We start from the raw sequence: 27,944 nt of genomic DNA, 5'->3' as shown, positions 1-27,944 counted from the left end.
ACACACATATAAAACATAACATATGTATCATTCTTTTTAAAGACTTAATAATGAAAAGAACAAATATACATATAACCATATAACTAGCCGTATAAGACCCGCGGCCAGCAGATCTTAGTTTGGGTATTACTGATCTACTGGATTGTATTTAGATCTATGTTAAACTTGGAGAATGTTCCCTTCACATTTTTTTTAATTTTTATTTTACCACGAAAAGAAGAGTGGGAAAATGTGTTTACCCGTTAAACCTTCAAATTCATATCCAATATAAATTTCCATTTAAAGGATTTACCCGATTTGTTAAAAAGTTTCGCTATTTAATAGAGATTAGAATAAGTACTTTTTGGTCTATTTTTAGGACCCTTGTTTGTGAGAGAAATATTGAACATACACTATGGTCTTCGCCACGATATAAGAAACTTTTATGCCAAGTTTTATCAAGATTGGTCAAACGGTTTTGATTTTTATTCGCAACATACATACATATATGTATACATACATACATACATACATACATACATACATACATACATACATACATACATACATACATACATAGTAGTACTAATACATACATACATACATACATACATACATACATACATACATACATACATACATACATACATACATACATACATACATACATACATACATACATACATACATACATACATACATACATACATACATACATACACATACGTACATACATAGCCTACATACATACGCCTTACTTTATGCTTTATATATTAGATGTGTATAAAACATTTAGTAGCTAATGCACTAGAAAGACTGCGCCAATGCGGCCGCATCAAAACGACTGCTCCAAGGCGTCTTGCTTTGACTGCATAAAGCTGTTAGCATGGCATAGAACGTCTACAAATATCAGCTTGGCATTTGGCATAGATGATGATAATGACATTTTCGTCGCATTCGAGGTTAAAACATGCCAACTTTTAGAATGGCGAAAATGAATTTCGTTAAATTGAAAAAAATACTTTGTAATGTAATTCATATACGTTATTTATTCAAAACAACATTGAGGCTTATCTATACTTCTTCTTCTTAAACTGTCAGGTAGAGTTGAGCCTTTGGCTCTTCGAACTCTAGGCCAGCAAAAGTGAACAAGAGCTCCCTCTCACCGGCCTGAATGAGAACAGTGTACACTGTTCTGTCTGACGGGTGGGTCAGACTCACCGCAAGAGACCGCGTACACTAAGACCCCCCGCCACTTTCCTATTTCTCTACCAGGCTAACTGTGCCGGACACACCCTTTATGTAACGGCCCCTTGCGGAACAGCGCCTGGATTATGAGAAGGTTGTGGGAGATTTTTTACAACTCCGCACAGTGCAATGAGGATACTCCCGCACCCCCTTCGGCACCCCCACGGGAGTCTTGTTTTGCTATCCTTTAGCTAATCGTTTCCTCTTACGATCGTTTCCACCCGGGCGCCACTATGAGGCAGGATAGCATGCCCGGGGCTTATCAATACAAATTTAGAACTAACGACTTTTGTCGTGAAATAAATTAAAATAGCCTAATATAGCAGTCATGCTAGTGTTTACAATATTTACATGTAGTTTTAAGGAAAGAATCCAGAAATAATAACAATGTTTATATCAACAAAGGAGGCGTGGTGGCTGAGTGGTTAAGCGCTTGGTTTCCGAACCTGGGGTCCTAGGGTTCGAATCTCGGTAAAGACCTGGATTTTTAAGGCACCTCTGAGTCCACCCAACTCTTATCGTTACCTGACATTAGTTAGGGAAAATTAAAAGCGGTTTGTCGTTGTGCTGGCCAGATAACATCCTCGTTAACGGAAGGTCACGGAAACAGATGACCTTTACATCATCTACCCTATAGGTCGCAAGGTCTGAAAAGGAAACTTTTTTTCTTTACTTTTTATATACAAACAACAAAGATTTTTTTTTCTCCATTTTAGGTCAAGAATTTGATTAAAGACGACACACGGAGACTAATTCATTAATTGATTTTTATTGATTATACATTAGTAATCTCAAGAGTACATGGACAAGACTAACACAAAAATTCAGACAATAGTTTACACAATATAAAAGAGAACAATTATGTAAATACAAAAAATAAAAGTGAATAGTCTTTGTTTTGGACTTAAACTTATTTAAGGTGGCAACTGAATTTAAGTGATTAAGATTGTCACTGCAAGTCTATTTGGTTTGGTTTTTTCATAGCGCCCTAGCATAAATTATATCACTTTATAAAAATTTAGGTCTATTATTATATTCTACAAAGAAGGTAATTTCTATCAATTTATCATATGACCAGCTCAAAATAAAGAATTTAAAAAAAAAGTTCAAATCTTCGTTTAAGATTTTACAAAAATATCTCTGGTTTTTAGTGATGTTTTTACCATACGCTAACGGCTCGCAATGAAGTATAGTGGAGATTTTCACAATATCAAGGACGCTTAATTAAACGGCACTGCTGCCAACTAAAAAAAAATAATTTAGCTTTAATTTTAACTCTATCCCAATAATATTACTTCTTGTTAAATGCCGATTTCTTTTCAATTAAAGCTTCAGGTCATAGAGTGAGAGTCTAATATTTCCTTTATATCAAATCACTTTGTGCTACAAATTGCAACCATTTTGAAGTTTGATTCGGCAGTGCCAAAAAGTACCAAAAAAAAATGTTCCTATAACTTAAAAAACAACAGTTTATCAACACTTCCTGTATTTGTTATACCGGATACACCAAAAAGCTGGTTATAGTTTTCCCGCCATTATTGAAAATCTGCAATCTACGCGAATAAAGAAAATGAATTTATCAATGGAAGACATGAAAATTGAATGTAGGTGTTATGAGCATAAGAAACAAATGCAGTTATCACACATGTCTGTAGAGTGATGATTCTTGGCACAGAAGATTCTGTATACCGGTGAAACTTATCACCTGTTCCAGGAGTCAAGGCAACCACAATATCGGGGACATAACTTCTTTTCACTGGGGAAACAAACAGATAACTCTTTGTAATGTGGTTAGTTGAATCTAAATATTATTTCTTGTTTTCATCAATATTAAAGAGACATAACTCAACTTAAACGGTTATCATACGGAAATAAAAGAACTGTGGGATAGACTTTGAGCAGTAAAACGCCATCTATGTGTTGTTGTCATTGCTATGAACTAATCATTTTGAAAGATTTGTGATCGCATTTAAACAAGATGTCAAGAACAATTTACATGTGAAGTACCACTCATTCATTAATTTATTCATCTATCACGTGATCTTTGGAAGCACCTAACGGATTTGCATGAAAGTTTACATACTTATAGGTGTTTACAAAGAAATGGTTTCGATAGATTCATGATATTAGTGTTACTCATAAACAGCTATGGTGTATTAGTACAGAAGTAGTTATGCACAATCTGAGAATTAAAATAAAATGTATTTTGTATTTTAAACAAGGTTACAAAGACAGTTTGTGTGAAAACACAAACTCAAAATCGGCAAAATATGTATACAATGAATGAAATTATAATTATGAAGATATAGTTAAATCCTATGTGTCACTTACAAAGACCGCATCACGAATGAAGAAATTAGAAACGGGATTAACACAGAAATTGGACCCCACGATTGTCTGCTAAACACTGTCAAAAATTGTAAACTCAAAATCTATGGCCAAATGATAAGATCTTCAGGGCTCGCAAAGACATTCCTTCAGGGAACAGTGCCAGGATGAAGAGGAAGAGGAAGACAGAGAAAGTGATGGGAAGACAACATCAAAGAATGGACAGGCCTGTAGTGAATGAAATTTTATCAAAGGCAAAGGACAGAAAGGAATGAAGAAAGACGGTTAACAGATCTTGTGTGGTGCCCCAACGGCCCACCCAAGGGATAGGTGAAGGTGAAGTTTAATGTTAACTTGGCCCTTTCGGGGGCCGCTAAAAATGGTGATACTTGAAAAGTATATTATGCATACTATTATTATTATTATAATTATAATTAAAAAAGGCATGGTTTTAAAGGACATTAGCAGAAGTGTTACACCTACGAGAGTATATTTTCCATTGTAAAAAATTTAATTAATTTGTTTAAAACGCAAAAGAGTTTCACCTACAGATGACACAAAGCTACCATTGCATTTTTTAATACTAGCCAGATATTACCCTCTGCCCGCGGATCTTATTATGCATATCATTGATATAACCACTGATGTAGTGTATTGGAAACAATTAAACAAAATAATAATGCTCTAAGTAAAGCGAATGCGTGAATATAAAAATATTATGAATAACATAAAAAAATAGCTAATCAACCTAATTTAGACTTGTAAGTTTTCTGATCGGCGCATGCGTAACATTTCTAATGTAATAAACGCGCGACATCGAGCTATTGAGCTATGTCGCAGCTATAGCGAACGAATATATGTATAAATGCTTTTGAATAAGAAATGTGAAGGTTAATTTGATTAAAATATGAAATGGATGGACTATATTAACTTATTAAGTATATTCATGTGTTAAAGTATAGAGATATCTTTGCGAAGAGTAGGTCTATCATCTTAGGCTTGAATTAGATGTAGTAGATCTAGGGTTCGAGAGATTTCAAGTAACCTTTCGGTCGCGCAATTAATGGGATATTATAAATTACGCCAGGACGTCTAACTCCGCGATATAAGGAACGAATTTATGTGAAAATGCTTTTAAAACGCAAATTTGAAGGTTAACTTTATCAAATGATGAAATGAATGGACTGTTCTGTATTATTATGTGTCAAAGTAAAAAACTATCTTTGCAAAGAGTAGATCCTAAAATTAGATCTAGATCTTTTCCATCTTGTGTCGTGTAAACATGGCCTAGATCCATGAAATAGTAACACTTTCATAGAGTTTGGCAACTTTTTTTTTTAGGGTCTTAAGCTTGTTTTAGGGCTACTTTACACACGCTACGGTTCCAATTAGTACCCAAGGAACATTTATGCCAGGTTTTATCAAAATTGTTCAAACGATTTTGGTTTCTATGAGGGACATACATACATACATACATACATACATATATACATACATACATACATACATACATACATACATACATACATACATACATACATACATACATACATACATACATACATACATACATACATACATACATACATACATGCATACATACATACGCCTTACTTTTCTGCTTTATAGTATAGATGATACGGGGAGAGGGGTGATGGAATCTGATATACAAATATACTTTTTTACAAAGCCTATATCAACTTACTCTGTCAGTCTGTTTGTCTGTCTGGTCAAATGTTTGTACACGTTATTTCTCCCACATCCAATGTCGGATCAAACTGAAATTTTGCACAATTATTTCTTCTACCTGACAAAAATAAATGATTTACTATCAATTTACTATTAATTAACTACTGTTAATTAATTAATTAATTTAGAGCTGAACACGATAGCATCAAACCAAACCATTTTTTTTTTACTGAGGCTGCTAAAAAATCGTTCTTAACTTACTTTATAAGGGTCGCACAATCTGGCACTGTGACCTGCTTCTTGACAGGAGCTTGGGTCGGATCCACAGGCGCTGAGTTAACAGTCAGAGTCACTGAAGCCAAAATACACAACAGCACTACTAGGTTAACAGCCTTCATAGTTTTCATCAGCTTACAGTAATATCAGCAATCTGTAATCAGCGATCTGTAATCAGCGATCTGTAAGAAGTGATATGTAAGTGTATTGTGAGGAAAAAATAGTGGAACCATTAAGAGTTTTCTGTAAAAAAAAAAAAACAAACTTGGATGCATCTAAAAATTGAAATTGTTTTACGTTTATGGATAAATCAATTAATTTTTTAAGACAACAAATAAATGTTGTGCTTCATTAGAAATCCAAGTTTCACTTTTTAACTCCAACATATAGATTGTCCAGTTTCTCCAGAAAAATCTTAAGGTCTCCTATACAAGACACTAGACTACCAAATATACATCCAATTCAACAAATACAACATTGAGACGCAGCTGGGTTTACTAAATAAAAGTCGCTCTGAAAAACGTTAAAAAAAGAGACTTTTTAAAAATCAATATTACCATTCAAAGGATGTTACTTTGATTCTTCATTTCTTACTAAGAAGTATTTAGTCCTCCTACTGTTAAAGTCAGCCAATAAATCTTTAGATCAAATTTAAGCTTCCCCGAAATTTTCTTGTGACTTTTTAAATTTTGTTAGATTTTTGTCCAGCTTTATGCATTTCTAATCGGTCCTATGTTCCACACTACATCAATTAGTCAACGTAATGTTCTTTTATTTTCTTACTTTTGAGAATTTCCAACCTTCCAACTCACGGTTTGGAATGTGTATTCTCGCATTCGTTCTGTGGTTCATTGATTTGGAGTTTACATTCGCGTGTGTGTTTAAGTAGAACAAAAGATCCGAAGGAAATATATCACTACATAAGATCTACTCCAGTGATTCCCATAATGGTCTACATAGACCCCTAGGGGTCTATGAAGACTTCCAAGGGGTCTATGAAAGTGAAAAAAAATATTGGGTGTCTATGAGATGTCCGTTGGGGTCTACAATTGTGGATTTAATTTAAGCAGGTCCTGACTTTAATTTTCGCATACCATTAATGTGATAATTTCATGCCTTAATATATGATTCTTACCTTATTTATAAATATTTGGGAAGCGTGGTCGAGAGGCCAAGTGCGCTTGAACTTGGCTTGGCTTGGCTACCTAGAAGGGGGCTCGAGGTTCGACACCTGACTCTGGCAGAGTTGTGTTTACTGAGCGCCTAAAGGCAGCACGGAAAACCAACCCCTAGATACCCCCTCCCCCCCACTGGTCCACAAATGAGATTGGACCAAAAGCGCTCTGAGCATGCTATAAGCATATAAGCTATAATAAAAAAAAATATTTATTTTGTTATTCAAATACAAAATTGTAAGTAATTTCAATTCTTATTTAGATATCTTTAGATGCAACTAATGTTTAAGAAAAAAAAATGTAGATTTTACAGTGTTGATTATTTAAAATTGGGATTCATTCTTTCGTTGTCAAACAAGCGGTTGCCAAAGTACCTTTTTATGACGATATGTTATGACACTAATTACGCTGGGGGGGGGGGGGTATAGCTGCAATGCAGCAGAGGTTTGAATTCAGTTTTCCTTCTGCTAGGTGGGCTGCAAGGGAAGGCTAATGAGTCCTTCTTGCCCAAAGCTTACTAGCTTAGGCGCCAGTTACTAACCTTCGCCCTTCTCCTGTTAGTGAAAACAGTTTTGTGTATCCAATATTTGAGCCACGCGTGAAAGATCAAGAAATACACGAGAAACTGCTCTTTTGCAATGATACTTAATGCAAATTAATGAATTAATCAATATTTAATGTTTGAAGGACTACTTCATGGAACACCAAATTTCTGTATGAAACATAATATCCATAATAACGGATGATGAACATGCAAAAAAAACATTTTCAGTGTTTAGTGATTCTAGTAATTCATATTAATTGTTATTTTAATTAGTTTACTTCACAAAAATGGAGATGATTGCGTCCTAAACGTCAAGCATCTAGTCATGCATGTTAACCGATGACTTACATTCTGCCAAGTCATTGGTTTTCCTGGTTGGCTCTGAAGGGTAAGAACTCCTTAAAACTATATCTATCAATAATATACTAGTTATTTCCCTTTTTCGATTTCAAACAAAATAATTAATTACTAATTATTAAATGACTAATTTTTGTTTATTGATTCATGTTTTGTTCGGTACAATAAATAATTGTTTAAAGTATCAAATTGATCGGAGAATGCGTGAGGGAGAAATAGTGTTAACAATTATTATCTACGAATACTGAAGTATTAGTTTCCCTTGTTACTATTAATGAAAATAATGAATTACCAGTAAATAATTGTCTAATTGGTTACTTTAATTTGTTGATTCATGTCTTGTCTATGTCAATGAATAATTGTGCGAAGTCTCAACTTGATCATAGAATGGGTGTGGGAGAAAAAAACGTGTACACACTTTTTACCAGACAGAAAAACAGACAAACTGAGTTGATTTAAATAAGCTTTGCAAAACAGTGTCCAGTAGAACAGTCTAAAAGTATTGTTTGTTCCGACCTGTTTAGCTTTCATAATGGATCTGTTGTGGAGACGCATGTGCTGCAAGATGGACTCAAAAGCGTCTTGAAATGAAAAAACTCCAGCCTTCACAGAGATTCAAACCCAAGAACCCTCGGTTAGGAAGCCAATCGTTTTACACTCTGCCACCTCGCCTCCATTTTAAATAATTGACTAACATTAAATATACGCCTTCAAGTACATGACGCCGACCCTGGCAACGCTACTGCTATCTAGGAACCGACTTTAATAAATCGAATACTAATAAACTAACCGAAAGAACGCTTCTATCTTCGGCTAGTGATAATTAATATCAGCATATTGAACGATTGATGAGAAATGCTTCCACGACGCCACCTGGTGACAGGCTTATTACTCTTTTGTATGAAGTCACGTGATTCATAGATTTCGTACTGTTCCCTGAAGGAAGGTCTTTGCGAGCCCTGAGGACCTTGTGATGTGGCAATAGAGATTGAGTTTACGTTTTTTGACAGTAGTTAGCAGGTCATCGTGGGGTCCAATTGTTGTATTAATCATATTTCTTATCTCTTCAGTAGAGATGCAGTCTTTGTAAGGATAATCTAGGATTTAACTATATCTTCATAATTACCAGTTCATCGAATACATATGAATATTAACAATCTAATAATAATAACATTAATAAATCTCCTTATCCCGTGATATCAAGTCGTTAGTCGAACACTACAACTGTATCGCTAACACTTTCGTCACGAGCGCGTCTTTTCTTTTTGTATCTTCTTGTAGTTGTAGTTAGTTTGTAATTCATAGTTTTTTATATACTTTCTGAAAATATTGAAAACTGTCTTTTCGACTACCTGAGCGGGCCTTTTCGGGGGCCGATTTTGAGTTTGTCTTTCCACACAAACTATCTTTGTAACCTTGTCGATTCATGCATTGTCTTCGACTATGAATAATTGTTCGAAGTTTCAACGAGATCAAAGAATGCTAAGTGGAACAACAAAACGTATAAACGAATACAGACAGACAGACGGAGAGAGTTAATGTAAGCTTTGTAACAAGAAGTTTGACATTACAATATAGATTACATTGCGCTAAATTTTAATTTTAAACATTTTTTTGATCATAGAAGATAGAAATGTCGCCAAAACATTTTACTCTCAGAGAAGATAGAAGTGTAAAGAAGTATTGTAAATTTCCTCCATAATAATCAACATATATTTTTTATTATTATTGTTACGAGGTGGCTAAGTGGTAAAGCGCTTGGCTTCCGGACCGAATCTTGTTGATTTCTGGGGTTTCTTAGGATGCCCAACTCTAATGTGAACCTGGCATTAGTTGGGGAAAGTTAAGACAGTTGGTCGTTGTGTTGGCCACATGACATCCTCGTTAACCGTCGGCCATAGTAAAAGATGACCTTTACATCATCTATCCTATAGATCGCAAGATCTGAAGGGGTTTTCTTTACTAACTATTATTATTATCATGGAAGTTAATTAATTTTCATTCTCTGGCACCTCGTTAAAGGGAAACAAAAATTCATTGTAATCTTCTTAACAATGTCCACTAAGAAATTTTCTGATGATGTGGCAGGTCTGCAGCAGTACTGCTCTCTGACAGGTAATAAGGGTCCTCTTTGGGAATGCTTAGGGCTTCGAATTAGTCTTGGTGGACAGTTGTCATTATCCCCTTGGTTGATATAACAAGATGTCTTGATATTTTAGTCAATTTTTATATTCGCTTAATCTTCAAGTTTAGATTTTCATATTTTGTCGGCTTTTATCATTATCATTATTATGATTATGTTACAAATGAACGAGTATTCATTCTCTGGTGCTGCCAGGGTCGAGTTTCGTTAAAGAGACATAAAATCCATTGTCCCTTTATCAGTTTTCACTGAGGAATTTGCTGGTAATGTGGCAGGTCTGCAACAGTACCGCACACTGACAGGCAACGAGAATTTTTCTTAAGAATGTTGATGGTCTTAAGGGTATCTGTGAGGTCAGTTGTCATTATCCCCGTTGTTGATATAACAATCTTCCATAAACGCTTAATCTCCAAGCCTAGGTTCCCATATTTTCTTTGTTTTTCCATTTCATTTAAATTATGAGACAGTGGTACGGCGATGTCAACAATGGTAGCGTTTTTTTTTGTTTTTTTTAATCAATAAACAGCAGTCAGGGCGATTAAAATCCACCGTTTTTTAGATCAAAATATGCCTATCCCAGTACAGCAGATGTTCAGTAGACTCGAGAACCTCTTGTGGCGAGTATTTGTAATAAGCAGAAGTAGTCTTAACGATCAAATTATGTGTTTAAGCCAAGTGTTGGTGTAATAATTTTGCAACTTGGTTATGGCGCCCTAGGTAGGCACATGCTGATAAGGCTGAACATCATGCCATTTTGTGTTCAATTGATTCAGGATAGAGATGACCTGCTTTGAGTCATGTTAAGGAATCAGCCTTGTCAATGTCCCAATCTAATATAGCCGAGAATTTTCTGTGGAGCGTATTTTTCTTCCCATTAGCGAATCTCATGCCCTGCGTCGTCCAAACCGACATTAACATCAACATTGTTTAGGATCAGAGGGCTTGCTGCGGATTCTTTTTTTTGCTCTATTACTATTATTATGTTAGAAAGGAACGAGTATTCATTATTTGTAATTATTAATATAGAAATGAACAAATAAGTTCATTCTCTGGAAGTGCCAGGGTCTAATACATTTCGTTAGAGGGAAACAAAATTCATTGTAGTCCCTTTCACAATGTCCACTGGGAAATTTTCTGGTGATGTGGCAGGTCTGCAGCAGTACAGCCCTGTGACGGACAGCGAGAATCTTCTAATCCTATATTCTTCACACACTTACACAATCTCTCTGCCTCAACACACATACATTTTAGCAGTATCAATTGGAAGTGGGAGGAAAAAAATAGTTGTGCCAGAGGAGAGAGTTATTAAAAGCTTTGTTCAAAATCATAACAATTACCAGGGCCGGCCTTATGCTACTGCAACCTGTGCGGCCGCAGTGGGCCCCGCACTTTTATAGGCCCCGCGCTAATTCTAGGTGTAAATTATTAAATTAAACCATTTTAACTTATTAATAAAGGGTTTCTGCGGCCTCCTGATTTTCCAGGAGCTCCTGGAAATCTCCAGAAATAGCAAAATATAGGGAAAAGTCATGAAAATATGATTTTTTTTAAATCTTCTGAAAAATTCATACAAATCACAAGAAAAATCATCATCATTGTCATCATCATGAAACTCCATTTGAGTGAGGGCTTGAGAGGCTTAAATCCTTTCTTGCAAAAGCCCTTGACAGAAACTCTGCTGTCTTGTGTAGTGCATACATGTCACCATACAGGTCGAGACGGAGATCAACAAGTTTGGGGTAGTCAAACAGAATATGAGGCACGGTTTCCTCTTCTTCCCCGCAGCGGGGGAACCGTGAATCGAAATTTGGCCATAGCCGTGAGAAATATGAGCCAACAGGACAGTGTCCTGTCCTGCACTGTGCTATAATAGCTTTCTCAGACCTGGACAGCCTCCACCACGGGGAAGTGCGGTCAGGGTGCCTCATGCGCTCCCAGACTCCACGGGCTTTATTGTCCCAGCACTCAAATCACTTTTCCATTCCTGTCTTTTGAATTATAGCCAGTGCATGATGAAAAATAGACAATATTGTCTTTTCGGGTGTCATTCAATATGGAAAATGCCAATCTTACTCGCGATTAAAAAACAAACGGCATAGTCAGATTTCATTGAATCAAAATGTAATAAGGTGAGTTTTAACCAAAACAGGAAATTCAATACTTAATTTACTTAAATAGTCTCAGGTATATAGGCCTAAATATAGATCTAAATCTATCTCGACCTCTTTAAAAAAATAAAAGCAATATTTTGCTAGTCGATAGTAAATCTAAAAGGCAGATATGAATGTTTATCGGCTTTTTGTTGTAAAACTACCATCTACTGTAGATGGCTCATAAAGTTACTTTGACCGAGATTTTGTACTTACCAGTATGAATAAAATGCTAAGGTGAATTTATTTTTCTAATACACAATTTTAATTTTCACTTATTATCCTAATATCCCAGACTAGGCCCAGCTCAATCCGTTTCGCATAGGGCCCCGCAATCTGTACGACCGGCCCTGACAATTACTCATTGAAAAACTACTTATTCTATTCCACATATCCACACACCCAAGTAAAACAAAATATCAATAACAGACCAATGTAGGCTAATTATGCTATCCAGACGACATTCAATCATATGTATCATCACATCAACATTTAGGATTGTGCACACAATATGTAAGAACTAATAATGTTCAATATTGCCTATGATTGCTAGATATGACGTTAATTATTATTATTAAAACATAACAACGAGGCGTCTAGGCTACCTGAGAATGTGTCAAAGTCAAAATCCGATGGAAACCTTCTCCGAAATATCCCAATACCAGACTTTCACAATTTGTGATACCAAAGTGATTTGAGCATGCTATAGATAGAAGCAATGAAACGCACCAAACAATAATAAATATTATAATTTAAAAACAAAAACATGAAAAATCAGTTCAGTTATAATCTTTGGCATTGCAATATCATTATCACAGACACTATCCCGTAACCTTAAAAAAGAACTGAACATGGAAGAAAACAGAATTCAAAGAAAAAAAAACTACGTTTTAACTCTTTCTCTCCGTTATTTTTTTGCCACGTTTCGAAGGAATTCTACATTTTGCTCATTGCTATATTACTACCCTGTTATGGTTGGGCTTCAATAGTTTTGTTGATTGATATTTGAAAATGTTGTATTTGGTAGGCCTATAGTATTAAAGGAAATGCATGCTCTTTTTTTTTTACATAACACAAAGTCAAGTTTATAAAATTAAACAATAATTTAATTGAATGATGTCAAATCAACGATGGTATCGTCGATTAGGAGCGAACGAGTTAAAGATTAAACAGGTACGGAATTTGAATAAAATGACAATAAATTCAATTGTGATATCAGAATTGTGACAACTGACCTCGCAGAACATCTTCGAGGCTCTGAGCACTTGTAAGAATATTCTTCATATCCATCAGAGGGCGAGACTGCCGCAGACCTGCCACATCATCATCCAATTCTTAAGAGCAGTAGCTACACCGAATTGTGTTTTCTTATAAAGAATCTTGATTCTGGCAGTGCCAGAGAATGAGGTATAATTAGAAATGCCCTTATTGCCAACGTAGTTAGATAGCAGAAATAAGAGATAAGCATTGATAACGACGCAGAATAAGACATTGCCTTCAAGTCCGAACATTATGGACAAGTGCAGTATTTCATTTGGGTACAGAGACCCACTTATGACCTACATATTTTCCCTTTTCGACGCAGACAAAGCCGATGTCTACAGTAAGTAAGTAATTACTATCCAGTAGATTAAAAAGAACGGTCGATAGAAAGACGCACTTAAAATCAACTATACATAGGCCAGTTTAAGGGCATTCACATAAAGAGGTGAACTGAATTGCGCAAAGCCTATAAATAACAAAGGTTATGGCAACACCAAACCAAACAACAAAGGTTATGAAATGCACTTACCTAAAAAAAAAATGAAAACGAGGTCTTCTAATGAGAGAGAACACACAAGTGTTACCTGTCCGGGCAGACGACTCAGCGCGAGGTGTGAACTTGTCTGTGTGTATGTCGCTGTTGTCCAGAAAGATATATACTATACATATTGTCACGGCACTCCCCCCTCAGCCAGACCGCAGATGTTACAGGACATCATAAAATGATGAACAGCTGTAATAAGCGACCCATAATATACAGCTTCATATTTCAGCATGTAATCCTTTCTACTCAGAGTTAATATGACAGTACTAGGACAATGTGACCGTGATGCATGACTATTGCTTTAAACGACGATCCACCTACAACATCATGCGTAGGTGCTTTTACTGCGTGTGTAAGTATTATAATTTTATTATGTGTTTAGAAAACAATTTGCTTTCAGTCCGCCTGAACGTAGGCTCGTTAAGAACTATTATGTTTGGTCTTTTACATCCTTACAAACAATCTGAACACAGGAAGAGTTGTTTTGTTGTTATAGTACTGTTATGTGGACTAGCCTGATGAATTCGATTATTTTTGTATCTGGTAGTCAGATGGATATATATATATATATATATATATATAGATAGATAGATAGATAGATAGATAGATAGATAGATAGATAGATAGATAGATAGATAGATAGATAGATAGATAGATAGATAGATAGATAGATAGATAGATAGATAGATAGATAGATAGATAGATAGATAGATAGATAGATAGATAGATAGATAGATAGATAGATAGATAGATAAAATGAATTCGATTTTTTTGTATCTGGTAGTCAGATGGATAGATAGATAGATAGATAGATAGATAGATAGATAGATAGATAGATAGATAGATAGATAGATAGATAGATAGATAGATAGATAGATAGATAGATAGATAGATAGATAGATAGATAGATAGATTTTACATACATACATACATACATTAGATTAGATTAGATTAGATTAGATTAGATTAGATTAGATTAGATTAGATTAGATTAGATTAGATTAGATTAGATTAGACAGGCAGACAGCAAGACAGATAGATAGATAGATAGATAGATAGATAGATAGATAGATAGATAGATAGATAGATAGATAGATAGATAGATAGATAGATAGATAGATAGATAGATAGATAGATAGATAGATAGTCCTACCCAAATACCCTTACAAATCTAGGTTGTTTTTTTTTTAATCCTACCTATATAGCTTGATCTCTACTAGTTCTATAGAACTGTTGACACACAAGACGACAATGGAGTGGCTTGAGTCTCTACTGACTACTTCTACCACATCCACCAATGCAGAGCGAAGACTAACTAACTAACAGCTTTGTTGGCTACCAATCGAAACAACCACGCCTTAAAAGGTAAATTACCAAAAGTAAAAAAAAAAAAAATAGTCTAGTAATGGCTAAAAGATAGTTTTATGATTTAACCCATTCCCCACTCCGCCTTATTTCTATCCCCCACTCCCCCTTTTTAACCCTCTCCCATCCTTTCGTTCCGTACCCACCCCTTTTTTTTCCCCCTATATCCATTTCCTTCCCTTTTTACGTTTCGTAATTGAAGACTTAATCCCTGACCTATATTTAAGCCATGAAATGTACAAGGTACAAAATTGTCAACAAATTAGGACGAAACTAGTCGTTCATCTGATAGATCTTGTGTCTAGCTTCACGTTATAATTCAACGTGTGTTTTCTTTTAGCAAAGAACATCATGTAGTGTTTTTAGAATAAGTTCAGTCGCTATTTTTCTTTCTAAAAAAAAGGTTCCAATGTTGATGTTGAAAAAATTACCCTTTAAAATAAAAGTAGTTAATTTTACTGATAATCTTTTTCAACTTGGTTGGGGGGGGGGGCATATCAATTTCTCAAACCAGTTTACGGGCCGCATTACTGAAATAAGCAATATATTTAAAAAAATACTTTTTTTTAAATATTTTTTTTAAAATCTTATATGAGAAAAAGCCCCGCAAAATCGCTGCCATATCTCTCAATACTGCAAGGTTTTTCTAATATGCTTCTATATAAAACAAAATGAATTAATCACAACTAAGTGATTCATTTATTGGTTATTGTTTTGGTTGATTCCAAGATTGTCTTCGGCTATGAATAATTGTGCGAAATTTCAACTTAATCCGAGAATGGGAAGTTGGAGAAAGAAGAACTTGTAAAAGAATCCACCCAGACAGACAGACAGACAGACAAAGTTGATATAAGTTTTGTAATAACAAATCGTCGATTGCAATGAAACAACCTGTGCAGCTTTATCATGCACAGTGTTTAGATGTTTCGGGAATGGATACAGATAGCAGAGTGTCACTATCCGGATATGGCCCGCAGGCCATAGTTTGGGCATCACTAGTGTATTGTATTACGTGTGTGTGTCTATATCTTTGTGTGTATGTGTGTTTATTTTTGTGCACGTTTGTTCTAGGATATGGGTAGATGTCTGCTACTTTGTATTGGGGGGGGGGAGGGAAATATTAAAGTAACTCTTTTAAAACTTGCGATCTATAGGGCAGATGATGTAAATGTCACCTGTCTCTCTATGGCCGACGATTAATTGTTCAAGGATATGGGTAGATGTCTGCTACTTTGTATGGGGGGGGGGGGGAGATTAAAGTAACTCTTTTAGAACTTGCGATCTATAGGGCAGATGATGTAAATATCACCTGTCTCTCTAAGGCCCACGGTTAACGAGGGTGTCATGTGGCCAGCACAACGACCAACCGCTATTTACTTTTCCCCAACTAATGTCAGTTACTCATTAGAGTTGGCTGGGCTCAGGGGTGTCCTAAAAATCCCGAAACTGAAAATCTCAGTCGACACCAAGATTCGAATTGAAAACCACTTGGTTGGGAAGCCAAACATTTCTATTACTCAGTGACCACGCCATTTTGTATTTGATAACTTTTATTTAAAAAAAAAAAACAAAATAAGGTCTACTTTTTTATTGTGCATTATTTTGCAAATATTTTTTCGCATATATAAATGAATCGGAATTATTACACAAATTTTTTTCTTTAATTTATGTGCGAATATGGGCCCTATGTATGCTTGTGAAAATATAGCTATATGTGTTTATGTGTGTACATGTGTAAGGGTTAGTGTTTAAAAATAAACCCTTTTTTTTTTCTAAATATTGGGATTTTCTTATATGAACACCGGTTTCCAGTGTGTAAGAAGAGGCGCCATGGGCTCTTCACGGCGACATAGCGAGAAAGTACACATAATAATTTTGTTTGCCTTTGGCCGAGACCAATCGTTATAGTCTATGACAATTGGTCTCGCTTTAAAGATTTTTTTATGTGAAAAGAAAAAAGGTTTGTTGAGCGAAACGAAAAAAGTACGTCAAGACTTGAAGTTACGGTAAAGTGCATAGGATCAAATCACAGCACAGGAAGTCATCATAGCAGACGATGTAAATAGATTAGTTGTATGCATAGCTCAGTTGAGTATTCTAGAGGAGAAAATCGTCTCTAAAATGGTGCGTTTCCGATGAGGAAGGGAGGTCTTAAAGGAAATGCTTTAACTATTCATCGATAAGTAATTGAGAGGCGTAAACCACTTTGCTACATAGCACAAAGGGCTTGAGTTTAAAACCCGATGAAGACTAAACTAAATGAAGGACAGACCTCACCTCCCTCATATAAACAAGAGATCTAGTACTGAGCATACTACAGGAGCGTGGTAGACGTACTTTGTAATGTCCAATATAGATTACGTAAAAATGGATTTCAAAGCAAATGAACATCTTGTTGAAAAATATGAAGCTCAGAAAATGTTAACTTCTGTGGGTAAAACAAAGACACATATATACATACATCTCTCTCTCTCACACGCATCTGTCCCTTGACTTTCGTCGTAGGGGTGCTGTGACAGTTCGTGTAACCAAATCCCTCCATTGACGACCATTTCTTCGTGCTCCCACTACTGTACCTTGAAGACTAATGACTTTTTATAGAGTCAAGTCTTAAGGTATGACCGAAACAGTTCAGCATTCGTCTCCTCATAGTACTGGGGAGTTCTCTTTCCTTTTTTTTTCAGCCAGAGTTTTCAAAAAGTTGAATGAACAACAATAAGAAAAACAGAAAAAAAATCCTTTTTTTTTGTGTAAAGACAATACCTCCTTTATACAACTAATAGAGCTTTTTCTTCTTCTTCGTTCTGATTTTACATGTTAGAGGGTTCTATAACTAATAATCCTATAACTGAGATGAACTGCGAAGTGGTTTCCAGATCAGGCAGTTCACCGTATAGTTTTTGTTCTATTGGAAGGTTTTGGGGTCAGAGTCTTGTTCGGGCCTCTTGATATAGTATGCAGCTTTGAAGTACATGGTCAGCATTCTCTGGTGATGCTCCACAAGGGCAGGTTTCGCTCGTCCCGACTTTAAGCTTCCGGAACATATGTTGTCTCATTCTGTTGTGTCCGGTTCTGAGTCGAAAAATTATCCGTTGGTCATGTCGAGATAGACTATAATATGCTTCCTTATTTTTTCTTGTCATTGGGATATGAGCTGGTCAAATCCTCATTTATTATACTCTCTATTATTTTCATGATTTCTTCTGGGTAGAGAGGAATTTTCATTTATTTGTTTATTCTTCCCTCTTTGGCCAGTATGTCTGCTTTTTCATTGCCTCTAGTTCAATGTGTGCTGGGATCCATTGAAGAACAGTTTCCTTGCTGTAGATGTAAAGGTTTACAAGGGATGTTCTAATAGAGCGATTGTTTTTCTTTTAATAATAATTAATTTAAAAACAATAGAACATTTTTTACCCCGCTACCTCCCATCTCACCCAATAGAAAGAATTCTTTATAATATTCCAATGATAAGCCTTTACATCTCGACTAAGAAGACGATGCGCAAAATTTTCCTGAACAGTAACTCTTGAATCCATAATGTTTTACATTCGGAAATTCCCGAAAGCGATAGTCCTTTCAAAACCGATGTTGGATCTACACCTAGACCTAAATCTAGCCAAATATAAATTTATTCAATTTTTTAATTGAAAAATAATAACGGTCAAATTAGAATTTTCCACGTGTGGCTAATGAACTAGTAATTCTTTTCTCAGTAAAATACCCCAACTGTTTAATTTCTAGAAAAAAAACGTTAGAGCCGTTTTTGATATCAGCGTCCAGGTTCCACCATCCACCCACCCATTATCCATGAGGTTCTGACTTGAATAGAGGTATTGTAATAGAAAAATTGGAATAAAATTCATTTTGAAGAGTGAAAGATAAAGTCTGAAGAGATTATTGGGCAAAAGTCTGTGCAGTGAAAATATACAATTCTTTTACAGGCGCAGATATTTGTAGGCCCTAAATGTGATTTGGTTGCGAAACTATTCTTGCGAATGACGTCCACACACACACACACACACACTGTAACATAATAGTATTATATGTACATTTGCACACTAGCGCGTCAGTGCAACACCGCTTGTGTTTACGTAATAAATGGAGTTCCTAATATGTCTTCCCTCTTAAACACTAGTTTGTTATTTGTGTAACGCAAATATTCTACATGGTGTCAGAATAAAACTTAAAAAGCTGTCCAGACAAAGGTTTTTATTAATCTAATAATGGCTTCTTTTTATTTTGAGCAACCAATCTTGAATTGGAATGCTAAAGATCTGTATCAAGAGTTTTTAAGGTTTCAACAGCAGGTGAGCTTTTGTTTCAAAGGACCGTTAGCTGGTGCCGATAGTAAACAAAAAGCCGGATGGCTGGGAATGTGGATAGGTCAACAAGGCCGTGAAGTTTACAAAATTCTAAATATTACTGATAGTGAAGAGGGAGATCCGCAATTTCTATTAAAGAAAATAGAAGACTACATAAGGCCAAGACAAAATAAAAGAGCGTCTAGATTTAGAGCACATCAGAGAAAGCAGGTAGAAGGAGAAAGTTTTGATAACTTTGTTAAAGACCTAAAGCTTCTCATTATGGACTGTGAGTATGACAACCCAGACGATATGCTTATTGATTTGATTATTAGTGGAGTCATACACGAAAAGGTACAATTAAGACTACTTGACCAGGGACAGAAGTTGACCCTTAGCAAGGCTATAGAAATTGGACAACAATATGAGATGTCACAAAGCCAAGTGAAAATGTTTAGGGGCCAAGAAGTTCTATCAATCAAGAGACAGTCACACAATGTACTCAAGCAGAAGTCTAAAGAAAACTCAGATAAATTATGTAGTAAATGCGGCAAGAACCATGAAAAGGGAAAATGTCCAGCAATAGGAACCACATGCAATTTCTGCAAGAAGAAAAACCACTGGTTTCAAATGTGCAGAAAAAGACGCAACGTCAATCTAGTAGAAGATGACAGTCACAGTGATGAAAATATTATACCTGTTAGCACTGCAAGTAGCCAGTATAAAAAGGGTAATATTGAGAATATCAATGTCTTTGAAGACAAGTGGACTGTAAAACTAGTCGTGCATGGCAAGACATTAATTTTTCGTATCGACACTGGTGCAAGATGTAACATTCTTGTCAAGTCAGAGTTTGAAAAGCTCAAAGACAAAGTAAAACTTGCTTATTCAGCAAAGTCGCTCAAGTCTTACTCTAATCATGTTATTAAGACTTTAGGAGCAGTAGTGCTACCTTTGAAAAATAATATCCAAGAGGTGAAAGCAAGGTTTGAGGTAGTAGACATTAACCAAGAGAACATTTTGAGTGGTGACACAGCAGAATGTTTAGGACTACTACAACGGATAGACAGCATAGAATCCAAGGCAGAAGACGAGTTACAAAGAGAGTTTCCTGAAATGCTGAAAACAACTGGAACACTGCCAGGAGAATACAAGATTCAGTTACAGGAAAATGCTAAAGGAGTTATCCATCCACCACGTCGCTTAGCAGCATCGCTGCGCAATAAAGTTGAAGAAAAACTTAAAGAAATGCAAGCTGATGGATTTATTACTCCAGTACATGAACCTACTGAATGGGTTAGCTCCATGGTTGTTTTGTTCAGGAATGACAAAGTGAGAATATGTATTGATCCAAAAGATCTCAATAAAGCAATCAGACGGGAACATCACCCAATGAAAACTATTGAAGATGTGATCACTAATATTCCAGATTCGAAGATATTCTCAGTTCTCGATGCCAAGTCAGGGTTTATGCAAATAAAGCTTGATAGAGAATCTTCATTTCTCACAACTTTCAACACACCTCTGGGAAGATATAGATGGTTACGATTACCTTTTGGAATCAAATCAGCGCCAGAAATTTACCAAAGAATTATGGATGAAATGCTTCAAGGAATTGAAGGAGCATATGTCATCATAGACGACATTCTAGTAGCTGGTAGAGATGTTGAGCATCATGATCACATTTTGAAACAAGTCATGCAAAGAGCAACGGAGTACAATCTAAAGCTGAACTATGATAAGTGCAAGATAAGGCAAAACAGAGTACCTTATATGGGCCATATCTTGTCAGAGAAAGGTTTAGAACCAGATCCAGCAAAGATAAAGGCAATTATTGACATGCCAGCTCCTCAAGACAAAGATGGAATCAGAAGATTTCTAGGTTTAATTCAGTACCTAGCAAAATTTATTCCTAATCTAAGTCAAGCAGATGCTCCAATACGAAAGCTTCTAAAAGATGATATAGAATTTCAATGGAATCATGAACAAAACAAGAGTTTCAAAGAATTGAAACATTTTTGTACAAACCCTCCAGTTTTGTCATATTATAATGTCAACAAGAACGTAGAGATAGAATGTGATGCAAGTAAAGATGGACTGGGAGCAGTATTACTCCAGGAAGGCCGTATAATTGCATACGCATCAAGAGCTCTCACAGATACAGAAACAAGATATGCTCAGATTGAGAAGGAAATGCTCTCAATTGTGTATAGTACAAGCAAATTTCACTGCTACATATTTGGTAAGGAAGTAACAGTTTATAATGATCACAAACCTCTGGAGCAAATCTTCAAGAAACCTCTATTGTCAGCACCAATGAGAATACAGAAGATGTTAATAAGACTACAGTGGTATGATCTGAAAGTCTGTTATAGAAAAGGCAAGGAAATGTTTATCTCCGATACACTTTCTCGTGCACATCTACCAAATACTGATACACAGACATGTGAATTTACAGATGATTCAGTGCATATGATCTCTGTAAGTGATTCGAAATACAGTGAAATTAAAGACTGTACAAGCAAGGAACTTTCAATGCTTCTGGAAGTAATTATGACTGGTTGGCCAGACACAAGAAGCGAGACTCCAATTGAAGTCAGGCCATATTGGGATTCAAGAGACCAGTTATCAACTTCGGATGGTATTATATACAAAGGTCTGAGAATAGTCATGCCACCAAGCTTACGTAAATACATGCTAAATCTGATTCACAAGTCTCACTTAGGAATAGTCAAGTGTAAGCAGAGAGCCAGAGAAGTCATGTATTGGCCAGGCATGAATGCAGACATTGAAGTGACAGTTAGGGATTGTGGCAGGTGTGCTGAACATCAGAATCAAAATGTGTCAGAACCGCTAATGCCTACCAAGACACCAGACCTTCCATACAGCATGGTTGGGTGTGATCTGTTTAACTTTGAGGGTAAAAAGTATGTGCTTCTAGTTGACTACTTCTCAAAGTTTATTGATGTCAAAGAACTGTCACAGGAAACTACATCAGATATCATCGAAGCAATGAAGAGTATATTCGCATGCCATGGAATACCTAGAAAGTTAAGGTCAGATAGCGGGCCACAGTTGGCTTCAAGGGAATTCCTGAACTTCTGTAAATCATACGGAATAGAGCATGAAATGTCGAGTCCTCATTTTCAGAGTTCTAATGGTGAGGCTGAAAGAGCTATTCAGACTGTGAAGAAACTGTGGAAGAAAAGCGAAGACAAATTTCTGTCGCTATTAGACTACAGAACTACTCCACTGAGTAATATTAATTTGTCGCCAGCACAATTACTCATGGGACGCCGACCCAGAAATTTGTTACCTTCTAGCGAGGAAATACTCACACCTAAGACACCAGATCTCAAGGTGGTGAAGAAACACTTTGACTCCGAGAAACAGTCTCAGAAACATTATTATGATAAGAGGAAAGGAGTTAAGAGTCATAATCCACCACAAGACGGAACGGCAGTCAGAATGCAACTTAATTCTAAGTGGAAACCAGGAACAGTAGTTTCGAAGCATTCTAAGCCTAGATCATATAATGTCAAAAGTGGAAATAAGGTCTACAGAAGAAACAGAAAACACATCAGAAAGTCTTCTGAGAAAGCAAACAGATTTGACAACAATTATGACTTTCCAGATGACATCTCAGAACAACCAGAACCACTAGATCTAGAGAGTCCAAGATTACAAACTACACTAGATTTTGAGCCGCCACTACACACTGCTTCTTCTAACACCTCTAGACCACATGAACCTTACGTAACACGCTCAGGCAGAATAGTTAACAAACCCAAGAGACTTGATTTGTGAATTGACTTTTTAGTTGACTAGTTTGTTAGTTATTCTGATAAATAGATTTTCTGAATTAAAGAAGAGAGATGTAACATAATAGTATTATATGTACATTTGCACACTAGCGCGTCAGTGCAACACCGCTTGTGTTTACGTAATAAATGGAGTTCCTAATATGTCTTCCCTCTTAAACACTAGTTTGTTATTTGTGTAACGCAAATATTCTACACACACACTTTTTCAACACAAGCAGACAGACAATGTTAAACAACATATCACATCCAGTCATCGTCAAGAAATCACTGTTTATGCAGCAATCCTCTAGAATCTAGACACTTTTTACATCTGTCAGACAAAGAACAGATGTCAGACATTATCAGGTATATATATACTTTATTTACATTGATGTCACGAGATGGGAAGACAGAGAGGGTTAGGGCTGGTATACATGACTCAAAAGCCGTCTTAAGTGTTCTAACCTTAGCAATCCTCTGGCGAAACATGAGAGGCTATTGCGGCCGTTCAACCAGACATAAATTATGGTCAGGTTACCGTTCTATTATAGTGTATGTCAGACATTTATTCCAAGCATCAAACATGTCGTGCCTGACATTAAGCTGCGCAGTATTTTACAGTTGCTTTGTTGACCACAAAAAAACAAGACAACTGCTATTGTAAAACAAGGTTACAAAGACAGTGTCGTTAGAGCATGAAAAGGGGTTGTCTGAATCAGCCAGGGAAACCAATGTCTTGGCAGATTTTAAGTCTCTAATTAACATGACCGACTAGATTTTCACATGGAGACGAGTAGGACTGTAAGTTCTAAGATAAAAGAAGATGTTGCAGACATTAGTAGAATGGAATCTCAGTTCTTCAAATCATTTCGCTGTGCTGGTCACCTGACACATATATTAACTATTTAAGCTTTTCAAGTAATTTGAGACAGACAGCTAAGTTTGAAAGGAAACTTAATATTTTATTTTAATTAGAATTAGAATTAAATCATAGACATGTCTGTGAATTAAACACTTTCTAATTAACCAAAAAAAATGTTGTTTCGAAGCTAAACAAGAACAGTTTATTTATACAGAAGTACATGTTAATGCTGACCTATTTTTCTATTGCATAGGGCAATACTCATTTTTATGAGTTTTATTTTAAAGGGTTTTTTCTTATTGTGAAGTGTTTTATTGACTCTCTGTAGTCTTTCATCTCAGTTGGCTGGCCTGCTTAACATTCAGTTTTGAATTGTCAAGTTGGCTGTCTAGTCGCTTGTTTAAAGTTTGAATGGAATGGTGAAGTGGGTTTAGGAGTTAGGGTTGAAGAAATGCAACAAAAACAAATTTTGGCCTTAGATCTTTCTGCTTATTACACTGTGAAAAACTGCGTATTGAATTTCCTCCTCTCCCTCCCATTCCCTCCCTCTAGCTCCCTTCTTTATCACCCTCCTCTTCTATCTCTCAACCCGCCTTCCCTCTCTCATACTATCTCTCTCTCTCTTTTATTCTCTTTCGCCCTTATTCCTACTGTCATGTATTTTCTTGTTACAAAGCTTATATCAACTCTGTCTGGTACAAAGTTTGTTCACGTTATTTCTCCGACACCCAATCTCGGATCAAGCTGAAAAGTTTGCACAATTATTTCTTTTACTGATACCTGATAACACAAGAGTCAATTTAAAAAAAAATAACCAATTAGTTAATTAACTATTGGTACATTTTTTTTTTTGGTATCTTGAACAAGCAAAAAAAAAAATTTTACCAGAGTGGAGTGGTGGCTTAAGCTGAATTAGACCCTTTTATAGCTCGCCGCTTTAAGGTAGGTTTGAAACAAACAATAGATAACTATACGATTTTCTATTTTCATATGCACCTCAATAGCAGGGTGGTTAATATGTTGACTTGAGGAGGCTTGACCCACGAGCTTGAATTCAGGTCGTTCCCCTAAACAAAAACAATTGGTAAAAATATTTCTAATCGCACAGATTTATTGATGTTGGTGACAGTTGGTCTAAGCTATTACAAATTCAATGACATGACTAGTCCAATTAATGGATTCAATTACACTTCGTATGTTTGGTTTTTTTTTAAAAGTATTTTCTTGTTTTTTTTCGTTTCTCTGCTTAACGTTGGAGCTTTTTTTTTCTCCCAACTCCTCTCATTCTCTGTCTCTCGCTCTCTTACAGGCATCCTTATTGTTGTGTATTGTATGTATTAGATATAACAAGTACATGAGAACACTTCAAAAACTTGCACTTACTTACCTCATGCCAGCTCCCAAAACATTCAGTTCAAAGTAAAATCTGATGACAACACTATTCCGTATAATTTTAATTATAAAATCTTATCACTCTTATAATTTACAGACGTTGTTTAAAAATAAAGATTATTAAATACTTTACCTATTCAGGCAATTTGTTCTGAGCTCAACTGGAAAAATTAGATAGAGAGTTTATATTCTTGTTCTAATATATTGATTAAGAAGTGTGCTGCTGGGTTTTTTTTTAGTGTCTTGCTGAGTAAAAACATATATTTTTTTTTGTGTACTCATAATTTCTACTTACGTACTAATTTAGTTTTGCTACTAGTTTCATTGATCTTACTGATTATAATCACTATGATATTTTATACTATTTTTAATGATAACTCTTAATGCTTAAAAAAATACTTAGGCCTATATTCTTGTGTTGAAATATTTAAATTATAAATTACTTGGGGCCTTTGCGTCTATCAAAATACACAAGTTTATATTTATTATTAGCTTAGGGAAAAAAACATAATGCTAATTTGATTAATGTTTTTACTTCATATTTCTGTGACAGCATTTCATTTACAATGCTGTTGTTTTTTCTTTTATAGTTGTCCGGAACAGTTTTTAATAAAGTTTTATTAGTTTTTCGGAACAGAAACATTTTTCCTCCATTTATATCATGTTTACATCAGATACCTATTAGGTTATTGTTTTTCATTACCGGATATACTAAACAATGGTTCTCATTACATCGAGAGACTCTATTTCCTGTGCTTTTGTTCTGCTTCAACTATGTACATAACGTATCTTCTATTTACATGGCATTAACAAACATATTCATTGGTTCTTGTTGTATAATTAAACACGCTTTTCGTCTTTTTTTTTCTTTTAGATCTGCGTGCTTACATTTCAAAAGAAGCTTCATGAGAAAAAATTTCTGTAGATTGTCTACAATCCAAGAACAGCTTGAATCGTGGGTTTCAAACTAGAGTGACAAGCTGTATTGGCGAATCACAGTTAACGACTCATACACTGCGAAAGACAATATGCCTATTACAGTAAAGAAAATGCCGACCACTTAGAAAAGAAAAGAATCATGATAATCTACGACTATTATCGTATGTCCATGATAACCTCAAACATATTGTCTTATTATAAATGTTACCGGTAAAGTACAAGATCCTGTATTTTGTTAAAACATAACACGTAAAGTTTACCTCAGAAACGTTGCTTTTATTTACTAATTGAATTATAAAGGAAGCAAAAGAGCTATTTTATCAGTGTTTTTTTTTTATTTGTTTCGTGATCTGTGACTGACAGACTGACGGAAAGACAGCACAAATCCGACAGCGGCCTTCACTTTGGAAGTCTCTAAATAGTGGATCTGTTCCAACATTCTGGACTGGCCTGCCATTGAAAGAGGTTCTATCCAAGGCAAAAGACAGAGTTGAATGGAGAAAGGCGGTCAACAAATCTTGAGTGATGCTCCAACAGTCCAACAGACTAAGGGATGGCTGAAGGTGAAAGTGAGACTTGGCGATACAGAAGTGTGAGAAAACATTCGAGGGCGTGTACTTTTGTCATGGGCTTTACAACATTCGAGGGAGGAGGCTGAGTAGAGCGTGTACTTTTGTCATGGGCTTCAGGAACATGCACGTGTACAATGGTAGCATGATTAACAAACCTGTCTCAGGTCAAAAATGTTCCGATATCCGATTAATTACATCTAGTCACTTTTATTAAATATTGGAATTCTTCATCCACTAAACAAAATTCAACTTATGCTTTTTTTTTAAAAAAAAGCTTATATCAACTCACTCTGTCTAGTAAAAAGTTTGTACACGTTGTTTCTCAAACAGCCAATCTTGGATCAAGTTGAAACTTGGCACAATTATTCATTGGCATTGACAAATATGAATCAATAAAAAAAATACCAATTAGTCAATTAATTACTGATAACTAATAAGTTTGTTTCATACCAACAAGGGAAATTAATCCTTTAGTATTCACAGATATGGCTAAATGTGTAGGGTTTGGTCCCCTTAAAAAATTGTACACGTTAATTCTCCGACACATCCATTCTCGGATTAAGTTGAAGCTTCAAACAATTATTTATTGTACCTAACAAAATGTGAATCAATACAAAAAAAAAATTAACCAATTAGTTATTTAATTATTAGTAACTAATTATTGTTTGATATTGAATAAGGGAAATAACTTCCATATTATTGAGATATATAGTCAAAGTGTGGAATTCTTCTTTTAAAACAAAGTTTTGTTTTTATTTGGCAACTAATTTATCATGATCCAATGTGCATTGTGATGTTTGATAGTTAAACTAGCAAATGTTAGAAAGTCAATTATATATTTGTTTTAATTTTCTTTTAATCAACATAGATCTAAATAAATTAAAATTTGAGATTCAACAAAACAAAAAAAAGAACCAGGTTTAATAAGAAAAACAGAGAAGGCACACAATTGATAAACATGAACAGGAAATACAACTCAGTTTTTCTTAATACACACACACTAAAATACAGTTA

The 27,944-nt window shown here is 35.4% G+C and overlaps 1 protein-coding gene and 1 long non-coding RNA gene across 4 annotated transcripts; one reads left to right on the top strand and one right to left on the bottom strand.

Annotated features, from left to right (window-relative positions):
* Positions 1-1,979: 1,979 nt before the first annotated feature.
* LOC106052537 (uncharacterized) lies at positions 1,980-15,035 on the bottom strand. Its single transcript, XR_008773740.1, has 3 exons — positions 14,894-15,035; positions 5,506-5,702; positions 1,980-2,983 (listed from the first exon to the last, which is right to left on the bottom strand). It is a non-coding gene; the product is annotated as an uncharacterized LOC106052537 (long non-coding RNA).
* Positions 13,724-26,664, top strand: LOC129921776 (uncharacterized protein K02A2.6-like). Of its 3 annotated transcripts, none has more exons than XR_008773738.1 (3): positions 13,724-14,048; positions 14,902-15,061; positions 26,294-26,664. XR_008773738.1 is itself a non-coding variant. In XM_056004549.1 (2 exons), the coding sequence occupies exon 1, from the start codon at positions 19,285-19,287 to the stop codon at positions 23,167-23,169; it is 3,885 nt and encodes a 1,294-aa protein (XP_055860524.1). In that variant the 5' UTR covers positions 19,170-19,284; the 3' UTR covers positions 23,170-23,531; positions 26,294-26,664. The 3 variants fall into 3 exon arrangements, 1 of the variants encoding a protein (XP_055860524.1); XR_008773739.1 differs by lacking the exon at positions 13,724-14,048 and adding an exon at positions 14,084-14,239; XM_056004549.1 differs by lacking the exons at positions 13,724-14,048; positions 14,902-15,061 and adding an exon at positions 19,170-23,531.
* The last annotated feature ends 1,280 nt before the right edge of the window (positions 26,665-27,944 follow it).

This window comes from Biomphalaria glabrata, chromosome 11 (genome assembly GCF_947242115.1).
Source record: "Biomphalaria glabrata chromosome 11, xgBioGlab47.1, whole genome shotgun sequence".
Classification (NCBI taxonomy): domain Eukaryota; kingdom Metazoa; phylum Mollusca; class Gastropoda; family Planorbidae; genus Biomphalaria; species Biomphalaria glabrata.
Note: the sequence above shows the minus strand (reverse complement) of the source record. Positions and strands in the feature narration are given on the sequence as shown.